This window comes from Pestalotiopsis fici (assembly GCF_000516985.1).
Source record: "Pestalotiopsis fici W106-1 unplaced genomic scaffold PFICI_Scf_5, whole genome shotgun sequence".
NCBI classification, from domain to species: Eukaryota; Fungi; Ascomycota; class Sordariomycetes; order Amphisphaeriales; family Sporocadaceae; genus Pestalotiopsis; species Pestalotiopsis fici.
Window position 1 is genome coordinate 842,815 of NW_006917095.1, and position 15,827 is coordinate 858,641.

General features: G+C 51.8%; 4 protein-coding genes across 4 annotated transcripts; 2 read left to right on the plus strand and 2 right to left on the minus strand.

Moving 5' to 3' along the window:
- Window positions 1–708: 708 nt before the first annotated feature.
- On the plus strand, window positions 709–1,671 carry PFICI_07571 (uncharacterized protein; the record flags this gene model as incomplete). Its single annotated transcript, XM_007836152.1, has 1 exon — window positions 709–1,671. The coding sequence occupies one exon, from the start codon at window positions 709–711 to the stop codon at window positions 1,669–1,671; it is 963 nt and encodes a 320-aa protein (XP_007834343.1).
- Window positions 1,672–6,495: 4,824 nt separating this feature from the next.
- PFICI_07572 (uncharacterized protein) lies at window positions 6,496–9,179 on the plus strand (the record flags this gene model as incomplete). Its single annotated transcript, XM_007836153.1, has 7 exons — window positions 6,496–6,531; window positions 6,600–6,627; window positions 6,693–6,811; window positions 6,854–7,438; window positions 7,494–7,879; window positions 7,943–8,702; window positions 8,778–9,179. 7 exons carry the CDS (start codon window positions 6,496–6,498, stop codon window positions 9,177–9,179), a joined length of 2,316 nt encoding a protein of 771 aa, XP_007834344.1.
- Window positions 9,180–10,083: 904 nt separating this feature from the next.
- Window positions 10,084–11,490, minus strand: PFICI_07573 (uncharacterized protein; the record flags this gene model as incomplete). The annotated part of the gene is made up of 1 exon (XM_007836154.1): window positions 10,084–11,490. The coding sequence occupies one exon, from the start codon at window positions 11,488–11,490 to the stop codon at window positions 10,084–10,086; it is 1,407 nt and encodes a 468-aa protein (XP_007834345.1).
- Window positions 11,491–13,124: 1,634 nt separating this feature from the next.
- Window positions 13,125–14,957, minus strand: PFICI_07574 (uncharacterized protein; the record flags this gene model as incomplete). Its single annotated transcript, XM_007836155.1, has 1 exon — window positions 13,125–14,957. One exon carries the CDS (start codon window positions 14,955–14,957, stop codon window positions 13,125–13,127), a length of 1,833 nt encoding a protein of 610 aa, XP_007834346.1.
- Window positions 14,958–15,827: the final 870 nt, after the last annotated feature.

Here is a 15,827-nt window from a genome sequence, read left to right on the forward strand (position 1 = left end):
TACAGATTTGTTTGGCCCGATCGGAATTGTCCGAGGGGTTTTTCTTTTTTTTTTGCTCTTGTGGTGGAAGGATTCTTGTTGCCTTGTTCTCTTCTTCTTCTTCTTCTTTCCATGCCCAGTGCCCGGGGTATGTTTCACTCAGAAGGAAAGTGCTACATCAAGGGTAATCAGTCGGCGATCTGACGGGGTGTGCGGGGACGAGAAGCAATAACCAAATTCAGGGCGTACGAAACAAGAAAAGAAAAGAAGTCATAGGTAGAAGTAGTGCAGGAGATTGTGATACTGTGATTAAATTATTCGCGCAAACCATGCATCGGCACGGACCGTAGTTGCTTTGCTCATTCGGAGCGGTTCTGATAATGGATTTTTCATTTTCTTGTCTGCACGGTCAAAGCCCCGCCCGGATCCTCCGCTTCTTCCCCCGGCATCGTGAATCCCGGGCGTTGCTGCTGATTTGCAAACTCCGCATCCCGGGCATATCTTGATGGTTTAAGGCATTGATTTGACAACCTGTTTCCGACCTTACCCCCATCGGTGTGGGTCGCTTAGCAGCTCTCTCTTTGGATAGGGTGACGTCAAATTTTTGATCCGGCAAAGAGTGGATAAGGCGGCCCGTATTCCTTCACCCATCACACAGACGCAAGACAGATATAGTCGCAACCAGGGCGTGACATCGTGGTTGGTTAGTCCTTCTCCATACCTACAGCCATGTCCCTGACCCAGCGCCTCACGTCGGTCACCGTCTCGGTGGACCCGGAAGACTTTCTGGGCGAGTCCCTGGGCGTCATCTTTCCCGACGACGTGACGACCCAGCACGGCGACGCCGCCAATGCTCTGCGCTACACCTCGCCGCACTTACCCAAGCCGTTTCACATCCGACTCGCTGATCCGGACACCGAGGACGAGCGCCGTCTCTTTAGCCACTATCTGTGGAACGCGTCGCTTTTGCTGGCCGAGTTTGTCGAGGCCGGGTCCTTGGGCCTGAAGCTCGACAAGCCTCTGGGGTGCGGCGCGAGCGCTGCCGGCGACGACACGGGCGATTCCTTGCCTGCCCCGAGACCGGGGCGGCTTTCCGAGAGTAGTTTTGACGTCGGCGGTCTCTCCACCATTGAGCTGGGCAGCGGCACGGCCCTGCCGAGCATCATGGCCGCCGTCCTGAGCGCATCCCGCGTCGCCGCAACCGATTACCCGGCCCCACCCATCATGGAGATACTCCGTACCAATGTATCCTCCAACACGCAAGCCGCATTCGCACCGGTGGGACGCTCCGTCGCCTCGTCGGTCGTTGTCGAGGGTCACGCATGGGGCGAGGTATCGTCGGAAGCCTTTGCGGCCGAGCACCGCGGCCGCTTTGATCGAGTCCTCGCCTGCGACTGTCTCTGGATGCCGTGGCAACACGATAACCTGCGGCGGTCTATTGAGTGGTTTCTGTCCGATGATGGCAACGCACGCGCCTGGCTTGTCGCTGGTTTTCACACGGGCCGACACAATATGAGTGGCTTCTTCGATACCGACAAATTGGCAGCCGCCGGCCTCGAGCTCGAGAGCATCTGGGAGCGGGATGTCGAGGGCGAGGAGAGAGACTGGGCGGTCGAACGTTTAGACGACGGTAATCGGAAGCGGTGGCTAGTCGTTGCAAGTCTCAAGAAGCTACCCAAGCTGCAGTCGTGAAAAACGGGCAATCCATTCTTTGTCGGTCCTTGATATCCTGTTGTTTATTCGGCCGCGGTTCCATCCAATTCTTCTGCACAAGACCTTCAACTGCCAAAAACTCAATACCTATACACTTTCTCTGCAAGACGAGAGATATAGGCGCATTATATAACACAAAAGTCCTGGGGATCAGCGCCGGCCCTATTTCTTCAGCCTACCGGTATCCGCTTTCAGCTCGTCCATCCCTGGCTACAATAGAATCTTGGCAGCGCACCAGATTTCAGCGCGCTGGCTTAGAGAGGAGCATGTCTTTCAGCTCAACCCCTTAGCCCTCATGTTATTGGCCGTGGAGACACGCTCGTGGAGACAGTGGCATCTGCGCATTGCTGTAGACCCTTCCCAGAAACCCACTTATGAGTTCAGCTGCGTTCAATAGCAATAGGAGTTCAAACATTACGGTCACAATGGGCTCCATTGCCACGATTCAACCTAACATGGAAAGAGTATGCTGCACGTAGGTATCACCAAACCGAGCCACGTAGGAGAAAAGTCTTTCCACAATAACGAGAGTTTCTCTCGTACCGCTATTTGTGTATGGATATTGATAGATTCCGTAGTCCGGATCTTGGTACTAGATAACCAGGCAATCTAGTGAATGCTCAACCATCACTTAACTCCTCGTGAACATGAAGAGTGCCAACCACACGATATAGCAACCCAGGGGTATCGTTCCAATTTGGTCATGGTACACACCTATTTTCCAGCTGAACACTGGTCAAACCCAGAAAGACGCCACGCTAGAAGACAATAAAAGGATAAGGGGTGTACACTCAGTACCAGGCACAGTACCTGAAGTAACACTCCGGACATGGATTGTATAGCGTTCCATGATCGTCAAACAGGTGTTCCAAGACCATCACCTGGGCCTCCACTGCTCTTTTAGGCGAAGGTCGCATCGTCCCTTGGGAAGTATATGGGAATAATGCCTTACGAAGCACCTTGCCTGTAGTCTTCCATTCTTTCTGATCCACCTTCATCCATCTGTGGCAACGGCAGCCGGCTCGGAAGGTCAGGTGCTTGATTTGAGAGAGCGTTGACTGGCGCAGATCGTAGAGAAAGAACTTTGTGATGGGTACATGTTTGAAGAGAGGGCCTATGGCTATGTTGGTAAATGAAATTCCGGCCAATGGTAAAATTCAACGCAAAAAGTCAAGTGACCTAACTCACAGCAAATACAGAATTCGTTCATTTTGTAGAGAACGGGCGTGGCTTCAAAGTCGATTTGTTTGCATGTCTGCAGGATGGCTGTCTGGGGTCTCCAGAAAGGCTCCGGTCTCCTAGAGTGAGACGTCGAACAGGCTGGACAAAGGAACCCGTCAACAGGCTGTTGCCGACGGAATGGTGATATTGCAATCTTCTCGGGCGACAGGAGAAGAATGTCATAAATCATCCACCGCAACTCTAGGGGAAGATTTTCCAGCAGATAGCATGACTGTTTTGGCTACCGAGATTTTAGTAATCCATACACTCATGTCCAGGTATTGGTGTATCAAGAACACAAGAACCAAGCACTCGGCAAATCTGCTCCAAGATGCGCAACGCTTTCGTATATATTAAACAGCAGACAAGATGCTTTTTGACAGGGCAGACCCCAGATGCATTGAGAACTCAGATTCAGCCATGGAATCAGCCTGGCATGACTGGGGAGAACTTGGTGACCTGCGCAATATGTATTCAAAAGTTCCCTCGAGAGCTTTTTGTGCCATGGTCCGCTCATTGCATGAGGGGCAACGAAGTAGAAGAAGGTGCAAATGAAAACGAGTCTCTTCATGCCGGATAAAGAATTTTCACGACAAGAAGTATAGCAAGTGCTCACCTGATCCTGCTTTTTGGGTAGTGTCGAATCAGAAGCCACGCCTAGAGATCGTCCCGTGGATCTTTTCGCGGCCCTCACGATCGCCGGCTTCGCTTTGGCGGAAAGACCCTGCAGACCGGCCTTCTTTGGAATTGGAGAGGCCCCCATGGTGCTTGCTACACGAGGACGCCAGAATAGCAGATCAAGGCATCCCCGTACCTCAAGGTAGGCAGCACGGCCTGCAAGGATCTCTTTGTTTTGCGCGCTGGCCGGTGTATCGTGAGGGGAAGACCCTAAATGTATGTGTCGCAGATGGTGGTTGATGGATGATCGACGACAAGGGGAATAAGCGATGGCGATGTTGATGATGACGATGATGCTGCTTGGTTGATTGAAGTCACCAAGCGAATGGATGACAGCTTGGAGATCGGGGGGGGCGGCGTTTCGCCCTCAAAGGCAAGGTGCCCCAAGCTACCTCTGGATTGGACCTATCGACTTGTGTGCTCGTAAGGCAACTGCTACTGGTTGGCGTTGATGCATCTCCAGAGTTAGTATATTATTGGGAGGCGACCGTTTTTGGAGAGCTAGCTTGGCAGGAGCTCTACCTTGGCAACCAATGTGCAGTATACTCGCGCAATCCCCCGCGTGGAGCTCACTAAGAATGCACTGAGGCATTGTACTCTATACATTCTCACAGTGGGGTAATCTGGAAAGCTCAGTGCTATTGGCAACCTCATCACAGTGGCAGCAAATATCACATTTGAACCTGCACAATCCAATGTCCTAAGCTACAGCTACAGCTACAGCTGAGAGCAATGGTCCATATGCACTTCTGTGTTAGTGCTGGTTCTTGAATGGATTCAGATCGGCTGCAACATCGACTCAATATCTATTGTTGAAATCGTACAATGAGTAAATGACTCTCGCGGCCTGTTGTTACCTCTGCAGTGGATTAAGAGCTTGCGCAGTGCCGCATTCGTTTGGTCCACGGGTATGATTCTGCGAGGCATCGATGGATTCCGGAAATATCAGTCATACTTAGGCCTATACCGACTCTGAGCTCAAGCAGATTATCATTGCGTCAGAAATTCATGTCAAGCTACAAATAAGATACCCATTGACGATTAACACTGGATCATCCTTGCTGTTTAGAGGATGATCCGCACTTTGTAGACATTGCCTAACTGGGGAAGCTTGAGAGGTCGATTCGAGTTTTGGTTGGTCGAGCCAATGCGGGGATCCGAAAGATGAATTTCAGGAGGGCTGGGACAGTGCATGAGTGCGTGGTTTGAAAGGGTCTCGTTTGTCGTCATCTTGATCATCGCGGGATGGAAAGAGTTTTTGCTACCCTCACGTCAAGCCATGTTACATGTGGAAGGATTTTCTGTTGTGGTGTGATGTGTGATTGAAAGCATGGTACAGCAAAGCATGTCAGCAAAAGTCATGTCGGCTCGCGGCATACTGCAGATGCAGTACATTGCAGTAATAAGAGACTGGCGTGATCCGGCGGAAATGACAACAATTTCTCAAATATCATAAACATGGCTTTAATATATTGTTGCTAACCGTCACGCATTTTGGGCAGTCGTTCGCGGCGACGGCATTGAGCACTGTTAATACGAGTATCTCATACACACGAACAAGCCCACAAATTGTACTTAGTGTACACAAACGTTTTGTCCAAGGGATCAGTCGCCAAACTTGATTGAAATATTCCAAAGGCAGTTTTGGTTGAGGGGTGCAGACGCAATGTATCTTTGAAAACACCACGTGCGCTCCATCCACACCCGATTGTGGCTGCTAGACTGCACTATGATGAAATTTGCTGCGGCCAGGGTCCTTAGGGACACGCGGGATTGACCTAGGTTAGCATCTTCCAAAGCAGAGTCGGCTAATGGAGCTCTGCTGCCAAATTTTCGTGTAGGCAACAAAACCATGATCATCGATTGATGCCATTGCCAACAAGTGCCGGCTGCTCAACGAGCCTCTTTTGCAGCATAGCAGGTCGAATAAATCTATCCAATTCCCGAGTGTCTATGCAATCCAACCATGCGGACATCTAGACGGGAACTAAGCCGGCCAGTCCCACTCGCCCTTCTTTTTGCGCGCAAAATCCCATGGGGACGCAGCACAACATATCCACCAAAACTCCCCTCAGACCCGCCTCGACTCCAGAGTAGTAACTTGAGCAGTCAAATCAAACCTTGGTTTCTGTCTCTCGCCGTCGAAACTTCTTTTCCGCATACGCTCCTCGGGTCTCAAGAGGAGTAAATACACACATAAAAAGCCGTTGGTTACACCACCTCGGAGATAATATAATATTTGTGACAGCTTTAGCCAGTCACAGTGCCGCCCGCAGTCTGGCGGTTTTCGCTTGGTGGTTGCTTTGGATTGAGGAGCTCCATCCATGTCCCCAGCTTGACACGCTGGACGCTAGGCCGAACCCGACAAACCCCATGGGCTGCTGGCTCTTGGTGGATAGAGAGATCCAAGCCCAAGCTCGGTCGAGATCCATGTTCTGTTGAGAAAAGATCAGGTCAGGTCATTTCTCGCTCGCGAAGGAGGAGGAGGAAAAAAAAAAATAAAAAACACCCATAAACACAGGGCAAGGGTCGAGTCCCCCGATTCTCGGTCTCATTCCCATTTATCTTGCTCTTTGGGTTTGGCTTTGTTTCCCTCGCCCGCTGCGTCACAAACCTTTTGTTCGTCCAATTGACACACTCACAACCAACGGGCACTAGTATGGAACACAACTGACCTCATTCGTTTCCTCCCACCTGCCTACCTACCTGCCTACTACTCACAGCGACCTACTCTGCTCCACGCGCTGTTTTAACCCGCACTCTGCTGCTGCCATTCACTACCGCTGTCACTTGGCCGCGCGTGTTTTGTTCTGCCTTGTTTTTACATTTTTTTTTTCTTTGACCTTGTCGAGAGCGATTTGGATTTCGGCCTGGCGTGGATTCGTCACGATTCCTGCACACACAATGGCTGTGCCAGGAGCGGAGGATGTTTACCTTACCGTGAGCTTTGAGCTTCTCGTAACCCTCCACCCGTGTCGAATGATGATGCTAATAACTGCACGACACAGCTACTTTTGACTGATACGTATTTACCTGGTGAGCTCCCTGATCACTCGTCTTGAACATCTTCTAGAGCTCTCTCGAGTCTAACGTCAATGCAGGCGCGCTGGTTCTGGCGCATTCGTTGCGAGATGGTGGTACCACAAAGAAGCTCGGCGTGCTAGTGACCTTGGACTCGGTTGCCGCCGAAGCTATAACAGAACTCAAGGCAAGCTTCGCTGTTCACAACAAGTGAGATTCTACATATTGACCATGCCTACAGACAGTATACGATTATGTTATCCCCGTCCCGCGCATCAAGAATGAATTTCCTGCCAATTTGTCTCTCATGAACCGAACCGATCTGGCCTCTGCCTTTACCAAGATCAATCTATGGAAGCAAACCAGCTTTCGTAAGATTGTCTACATCGACGCCGACGTGGTCGCATACCGAGCGCCCGACGAACTCTTCGACCTTCCCCACGCTTTCTCGGCAGCGCCAGATATTGGCTGGCCAGATATCTTCAACACTGGTGTTATGGTCTTGACGCCCAGTATGGGGGAATACTATGCGCTCGCAGCTTTGGCTGAAAGAGGAATTTCTTTCGACGGAGCCGACCAGGGACTACTCAATATGCATTTCAAGAATACCTACAATCGCCTGAGCTTCACCTACAACGTTACGCCATCTGGACACTACCAGTACATCCCTGCCTATCGCCATTTTCAGTCAAGCATCAACATGGTTCACTTTATTGGCACCGATAAACCTTGGTTCCAAGGAAGGTATGCCAGCACCGGCGCTGGTCCTTATGATGAGATGATTGGCAGGTGGTGGGCGGTTTATGATCGACACTACAGGGTTGAGGTAGGTTCCTGTCTTCATGGGGCCTCTAGTGTTTCCATGCTCACGAATTCCACAGTCTCCCAAGAGCACGGCACCGACGCCAAAGGCCGATTTGGTACAGTATCTCACCAGAGGCGAATATCAGCCACCGCGACCTCAAGTTGCCCACGTCGAGAACGTTGAACGAATCGGTGAGCCTTATAGTGAAGACCACCACGAACAAACCCAACATGACTCTTCCTCGGTCGGCCATTCTCAAGCATCCACTGAGCAATATGCTGGACATGGCCATGGCCAATCTGGAGATGCCGAGTCCCGGCAGCAGTTTCCTAGCTCGTCTATATTGAGTAGCTCTCTTGAAGGGACCCAAGCTGAGGCTCGTGAAGAGCAGGTCCCGCCCCCACCGGAGCAGAAGAAGGATGAGCGACCTCCCGTCACATTTTCTGAATGGGACGCTCAGAGGTGAGTTATAGCGCAAACTACTTCTGAGCCTCTTTTTTATTCAATGCTAACGGTCCAGAACAGACATCCTCCGCCGGCAGACTCGAAACCTGAAGCTGCAAACTTCCCTGCTACCGTGTACGAAATGTCGAAAGAAACTGCTCCGTTCGTCCCTCCCGCACGATATCCCAGCCCGCCGAAAGATATGTGGTACAAGGTACCGGAGCAACCGCCGGCTTACCGTACCGCGAAACCCAAGTCGATATTCCCATGGGAAAATGCCCAACCACGGCCTACTCGAGTCTTCCCCGATGAACCGTCGCAAGTCCAAGCTACCGAGACGGAGAAGCCGACAACGACCACGGGTGAGCCTTGGGCCTTTGCCTCTTCTGACACCAACCCATCAACTGAGACTTTTCGCACAGGGCATACCGCCACCGAATCAGTGCCAGTCACCCCCATCACTCCCACCATCTCAATCACGTCATCGGATCCTTGGACTTCTTTTACTCGGACCAATGCATGGGACGAAGTGCCTGAAATAGAGCGCTACGTCGATAAACTGCAGCAGCACCGACGCACAAGAAGTCTCAAGGGTCCTGGCAAGATAGATCTTCCCAGCCCAAGTGGTGCGGTCAGCGAGATTGACTTTGCTAGACGCGGTTCCAAGGTGACCGACTTTCCGTCGGAAACCGAACGGCCAAGTCTGCCTGTTACTCCTGCGCCCATCCGCCGGCCCAAGTTCTGGGGTGGTGGAGGTGATGGCGGTCATGGCCTTGGTGATGAAGAGGAAGCCGATCCTCTGTTGCCAGTCGCAGAGGGCGTACCGGGACAGAGTGAATGGGTATGTGCGCATGGGTTGTGCTGGAAGCCATCGGCCTGCCTTTGCAACATCACTAACGTTCTACGTAACCACAAGGATCCTGTGGCACAACTCCAGAAATTGGCCAAGCAACAGTCTGAAGTCTTGCTGCAGAAGCTAGGTGGTGCTTCTCGCGACAGTGGCGATCTTCCGCCGCGAGCTGTGCCATTTGGATCTGAAGAACTGATCTCACCGACCTACGTGGCCCAATCACCTCAGGTGCTGAGCCCGCAACCGGTAAAAGGAAGCGCAAGCTCGAGCATTGTTCGGGGGATGATTTCCGAAGATGAGGCCGCTACTCACGCCTCGGATCAGGCGACTGCCAATGTCACGTCTGGCTCGATCCCAAAACCAAGTTATACAGGACCTGGTGCCGAGTTTGAGAAGGGGGAGAACTTTGCCCAGCACTCAACGCCATTGCCACCTACCGAAGATGAGCGAGATGTGCTGGAAACATGAGGAAGCCATTCAAACTTTTGCTGCTAATAATGATCACTAGTTACTGGGATTTGTTATACATGGTGTAGCACCATGTTTGTGTGTATGATGTATTTTATACCCAAGGGCGGGTTGGAAACGCTACGAGGAACATGAAGGACGATGATGCATACTGGGGTGACTCGTGGATCCTTACTACCACAGTACATACTTATATTACTGGTCAGTAGGGATAAGTTAGCATAATTAAGGAGATCGAAGGAATGATCTGGCGTCATGGGACGTGAGCAACCAAGAGACTGAACTATTATGAGGTGCCTTTACAGTGACGGCTCGCAATGACAATGTCCACGGCAAGCCTTGAGGTTAATCAACACTGGTGTCATGCTTCTTGGAATGAACACATGGCTGAATACAGCCAAGTTGGATCTTGGGCTTACTCTGTTTGATTTCATATGTATCATTCGATGGGGAGATACTTCCATGTCCACTTCGCTATCGTGTCCTTGCCTTGATATGTCTCCCGGAGCTACAGCTTTGAGCTTCATCTCTTGGTACACCACCGCTTGTATGTTTGTTTGATATTTGCTAGATTCGGTCAAGGTCGAAAGAATGCGGTGCTTGCGAACTCGTGTCTTATTATGATTATCTGACCGCTGCAAATACAGAGGCAAGATGTCCGGGCCCGGTAATGACTGTTCTATGCTATGTAAAGTAGGTAAAAAACTATGTGCAGGAAACGACTGATTTTCTATGCATGCGCGAATTTATTTTCTTTTTCTTATTCTCTCTCTCTCTCGGTCTCTTGTCAACTCACGTATCATTTTTCAATAGAACCTTTATCATCACGTACATGTCGCCAGAACAGCAATTTTTTGAAAAATTGCCGAACCCGTACATGAAGAGAAGCCGAACATGTCTTCCTCTAGAGATCCTTCTTCAAAAAGTGTTCGGGCTTGTGCGTCGTCTCATAGTCCACGTGGACGTAGGCGCGCTCAATATCAGGGAGATTCTCGAGCTTGAACTGAAGCTCCTCAGCCACATCGTGAGTGTCGCGGAGAGTGGCGTCGGGGTCCATGACAATGTCAACTTCGGCAATGAGGCGCGGGCCCGAGTGGTAGACGCGGACTGTGTCGATACCCCTGACGAGCTCGCTGTGCGTAACGCAGACGTAGGTGATGAGGCGCTGCATCTCGACCGAGGCCACGACACCCACCAGCAACATGAACTCCTGGAACGCTGTTCGCAGCCAGATGCCCGAGATGAGCACCGACAAGATGATGGCGCCCATGGGATCGATCCACCATGCCAGTTTGGAACCACCCACCGATGTCAGAATACCAAAGCCATTGATGAGCAAGTCGTTGCGGTGATCCTGCCACAGAATGTCCACCTGACTGTACTTGTCCTTGATGCCCCAGCAGTAGAAGAAGAGGGCTAGCTTGGTGAGAAAGGCAATCGCCACGGCTAGGATGGAAGGCAGGTGGAACGCGTTAAGTTCGTGGTGGTCCTTCTGGGCGAGCTCTTGGGCTGAAAAGGCAATGAGGATCAGCGACACGGCCGTCATCATGAAGCAGAAGAAGATGTTGCCAGCCGTCTCGAGGCGGGCCTTGCCGCTGGGGAAGCGGTTAGGGTCCACGCGCTTGACGGCGCGGTGCGACAAGATCAACAGCGCATTGCTCAAGGGGTCGAAGATCGAGTCCGCCATGGTAGTGAAGAGCGAGAGCGACCCCGACGAGATGGCACCGTACATTTGCAGGATAGAAAGGATGATGTTGGCTACGAAGCTGCCGTAGACGGCGATTTGGTGGCGGAGATGGTCATCGCCCTGTGTCTGCTGCGCCTCTGCCCGGTGCTCCTCCACCGACTTGAGCATGTTGTGAATCATTTCATTTTGTGCCTTGTAAAACCCCTCCACCTTGCGCGCCTTCATCTTGTCCTGGCCAGGCATGCAGCCACGGAGGCCCGACTTGGACCCTCCAGGCCCGTTTGTCCGCTTGCGCGAAGTGTTGGCCTTGATCTCGTCCAATTGCGCATCAGTCTTGATGGCCGACTGGAGGTTGTACGGATCGCTGTCCGAGTAGCGACGGATGCTTTGCATCTCCACATCTGGGCCACCTGCAGCCACGCTTGCGGGGTGTCGCGCGAGAGGCTGCTCTGCATCTTCCACCTCTGCCTCTACGCCCGTACTGGTACCATTGCCGTGGTGAGGCGACGGGGAGTGCGGCACGAGCCTGGGAGTCGAGGATCTCGAGTGGTGGGACTGAGAATCGTGGTGAAGTTGGAACGGACGCGGATGCATCGTAATGCTAGCCGAGAGATCTGGCTCCATCTTGTGTGGCCGAAATGCAGGAAACACGTTGATTTTCTTGAATGCCTCTGCTTCAAACTATATTTGCTATATTTTGCTGGGTAAGTGAACTCTTGAAATGCTCCCTCCTAGAGAGAGGAGAGAAAAGGGGAGCAAGTGAGTAAAATATATTACGATGAGGCAGAGGGCAGTGTAGAGCTAGTAGATCTTGCTCCGAGACAGGCTTTAGAGGGAGCCTTGGAGGAGGTAGCCAATATACGATGGGGGGTGGGGATTCGTTAAAACCCCAGGGGATACTGGAAATGACGCCGTTTTGTTGAGATGATTGACTGGTGGTGGCCAGCAGAGTGAGTGAGATATTTACCTCAGGAGTAGCAGGCTGTGGCTAAAAAATCCCCAATGCAGGAAATAGACAGCAAGAGCTGCTTTCTTGGCAATGACCACCGGATGCCTACTTGTCAGGTAGGAAAAGACTTCTTTTCCCGAGGTTGAAGCGGTCAAGTCGTTTCAATGTTTGCTGCTTTCCAGGACGCCAAATCGCACATCTTCTTTTACAGTTAGTAGCTGCTAGCTCGCAGCAAAGAAAATAACCTTCCGTATGCGGGTGTTGTCTCATTTGTCCAGCCATGGTAGATTGCAAGAGATACGAGGGGCGGCGGCTTGGGAGGCAAGCATTGCCCACGGGGCCAAGAGCTCTCAGGTCATTGGCCTACTCTTGGCTGCCTGTATAATGTGGGCGAACGCACGCCCAAGAACACTACTACTCCTCTGAAGTACGATATGTAAGGAGTAGGTAAGCAGATCAGATAGGCAAGCTTGGACAGGATACACTTTTGTTCAAAGTGGCCAAGAACACCGAGACCCGCTCACTTCAATGCCCATGTGGGTGGTAGCTGTCCAGCGTGTGTGCTTGCTGTCTTCTGACATGGTGCTGTACCTTATGGACGTAGTGGGAAGAGCGGGCATTGAAATGAGGGGTCGGTGTGTTGGTCGGTCCATGATGCGCCAGCGCTGGAGCGCAGCGGATGAGCGACATTGAGTCGCAAGCAGTTCACCAACAAAAGTTGAATCAAAGGTGAAGTTGCCGGCAAAGATTCCAGGTCCAGTCGATTGGGGGGTGCAATGAACTTAAATTCATTTCACGTTTACGCTGCAGCGGACAGACAGGTCAGGTCGGATCGTCCCGCTTGGGCTCTTCAAGCGTTTCAGTATCGGTGGAAATCGGGAACGAGGGCCTGTGGTTACTGGCTACAATGGTTCCATAGCCGACCACAGCCATGGCAGCTTTGCAGCTGTTGCCGCACGCCGAGAACCTTGATAGTCAATCTGGAAACGATTCTTGTGGCTATGCAACGATTTACGTAGCACATTGATTTCCCAAGTTTGGCATCATTTGATTCACACGGTATATAATGAAACCCCCTGTCACTAAGGATGCGAGTATGCGACACGGGTGCGTGGTGGAGCGGAATCCTATCACCTTTAAATACCTTATTGAAAGCTCAGGACTCGAACGTCTATATTACATATTCGACCAGTTTATTTTGTCTATATTCCATTCAGGACATCTACCTGTTAAATTCCATGTCCCAACATGATGCTTTGAAAATGCATGGGTATCGCAAAAACAAGAACATTGTACCCTCCATCTAGGGCTATAAATCGGCATCTGCTCGCCGAAGAGGGTGTGCTTCCGTATTGAGCACCCACTTATCCAAGTCCACAACGTCCCACTCGCTGAACACGAGATAGAAATATTTCAGTGTCTCGGCGAGCCAGAAACTCTCCATGCTGTCGGTCTGGAGTGGCTTCGCCTTGGTCACGTCGTCCAGCGACGCTGCCGCCACCGTGGTTCGCGTGTGCTTTTCAACGGCGATAAACATGTCCCAGGCCTTGTCCATCCACGATGCATCTCCAGTCATGCGATACATGAGAAAAACTGACTCGATGGCTTCTGGACGGAGGATATATTTCCTATCATTGACGTCTAGCATGCCCTTGGGCAGCTTGCGCCCATCCACAATGTCTTTGGCCGTCTGATCAGGCACATCCTTTTGGCCTTTGCGCCAGTGCATCTTCAAGCTGTCCAGCCAGCGTCTCTCCGACCACTGACAGTCATCTTGCTTTGGGTCGGGATCGCAGGGGATGTAGTTGAAGATTTCTGGGCCCAGTCCCGAAGGAGTAGCAAAATACGACCACACGCACCCATTGGTGAGCTGAATGGCAATATCCATGTCAGCCGGGCGATCAAAGACCTTGGCTGCCAGTCCCACCATGCCTCCGGCAAAACATGTCAAGTGTTGCGCGCGTGGGGTACGAATGATTTGTCGCGTCACCGGGTCCTGAGCATTCTTGACTCTAGCATCCCCAGGAAGGAGGATCGGCAAATTATCGGGATTCAGAGCGCGGCGGAAGAGATGTTCTTTGGCCACATCAATAAACCCCTCGTACAGCCGACGCGGCTGTTCCAACATGCCGCCAAGCAAAGCATACTGTTTTGGGAAATACTCATATAGGGAGTCGGACATGCCACCCAAAGTGAACGTGTCACCCGTGAATTCTATTGGTGACTTTGAGGCGTCAATGACCACGGGCCACATGCCTGGCAGATGAGTATTGCTTTGGCCCAATTCAATTTGGTCAGATATCCGCTGGGCAGCATCATGATAGATCATGTTGCCCGTCAGCTCCGAGAGTTTGGCAAATTCCAATGTGAAGGAACCGATCTCAGAGACCAGCATGGACAGCGGCGCTTTTTGCTCTATACCCTGAACATACTTGCGCCAATCCCACCGAGACACGGGCATGCGGTTTGGAGTGTCGAAAGCGCCCATGAGCAAGTCTCCCACCTCTTGTGCCTTGGACAACAGTACCGGGTATTGCCTGCCACTAAGCTCATACGCTGCCAGGAAACCACCGAGGTATCGAATCGTGGTCTCGAAAACGTTGATATCCTTGGTCAGCGTCGTCGTAAAGTCGATCGAGTCACAAGCCTTGACGGCCAGGTTGAAGTCTGTTTCCAGACCCATGATCCATAGGGTATCTAATGAATCCACCAGCGTGGCCGCCCACCCACCAAAGGGATTCTTGTAGTTCCCAGTAATGGGCGTGACCTCGTCCTTTCGCCATGCATACTTTTTGTATCCCGTCCAGCTATGCTGGAAGCTAGCTTTGACGGCAGCAAGGCGCTTGTGGCGCTTGTTTCTGGCCGCCTCTTCCTCAATGGGTTCCGCTGCCTGGACTCTTGGTATGCGCGTCTTTGGGAGTTTGGTCGGGAGTTTGGTCGGCTTCTTGACGGGGAAGCGAGCAGGCGGCTTATTCCATCGTATATCCGGCGATTGGTCCCCGAGTTCTACAGTGCCTTCGCGTTGGGCTGCAAACGGGGACGACGACGGGGGACCTTGCCCCGGCGCCCAGATGTAATACCATGATGCAAAGATCCAAATCGTCGCAACAGCAATGACAATGCGCAGGCGACGGACGCCCATGATGGTATATAAGAAAGAGAGACAGACTATTGTCGACAGAGTTCAGCTTATTATTTCCAAAGTGCTGACATTGGGTTCTTTTTCGCAAGCCGTCTCGGCCCGCCGAGCACGTGTGTTTAGGTGTGACGTAACAGCGACGAAGAAATAGGTGGCAGGTGCAGCAGAGCAGCGACTGTATGCCAAAAGAGCGCGATCAGATGAAGAGAAATAGCTGATATTGAGAAAATACTCTTGTAATCCAGACTAATGGGAAACAAAGAAGTGGTGACAACAAAGTCGGAGGCGAGAGAGAAAAAAAAAAGAGTGTACGAGTAGGTCGATTGAGTAGCAACTTGTGTATGCACTGAAACGCACTGCGAAGGCTGGTCGTGGATAGGAGGTCACAGATAGAGGAACTCTGGAGCATTTAACCTTGATTCAATGGCTTAAAAAACCGTGTGGGGTGAACCACTGGGAAGCTTCATTATGACCAACATTTGCTTCTTGGAACCCCTGGGACCGTCTGCACAACGATCTCGCCCTGTGAGGTCGGTCGCCGAGAGGGCAGGGCAGAGAGAGGCTGCCTTTGGAACTTGGCGTCACCCGCACAGGGTCAATCTGTGGGGATCGGCAGCCTTGGCATTCCCGGGATCATCGACCGTGTGTTGGAGTGAAAGCAAGGCCGCTGCTTGTGTGGTCTGTGTCCGTGAGTCGGTCTTTTCCTCTTCTCCTGTTGTGGTCGTACGTATATGGACATCTTTGACTGAATGCCCAGTCCGGATTGCAGTTGGACGCGCGGCTGATGATGGCCATGCGGCTCACGGTACAGATTCAACTTGCAGGGTATTTATTGGTACCGGCACTTGACGACTCCTCGAGCGCCTAATAAGC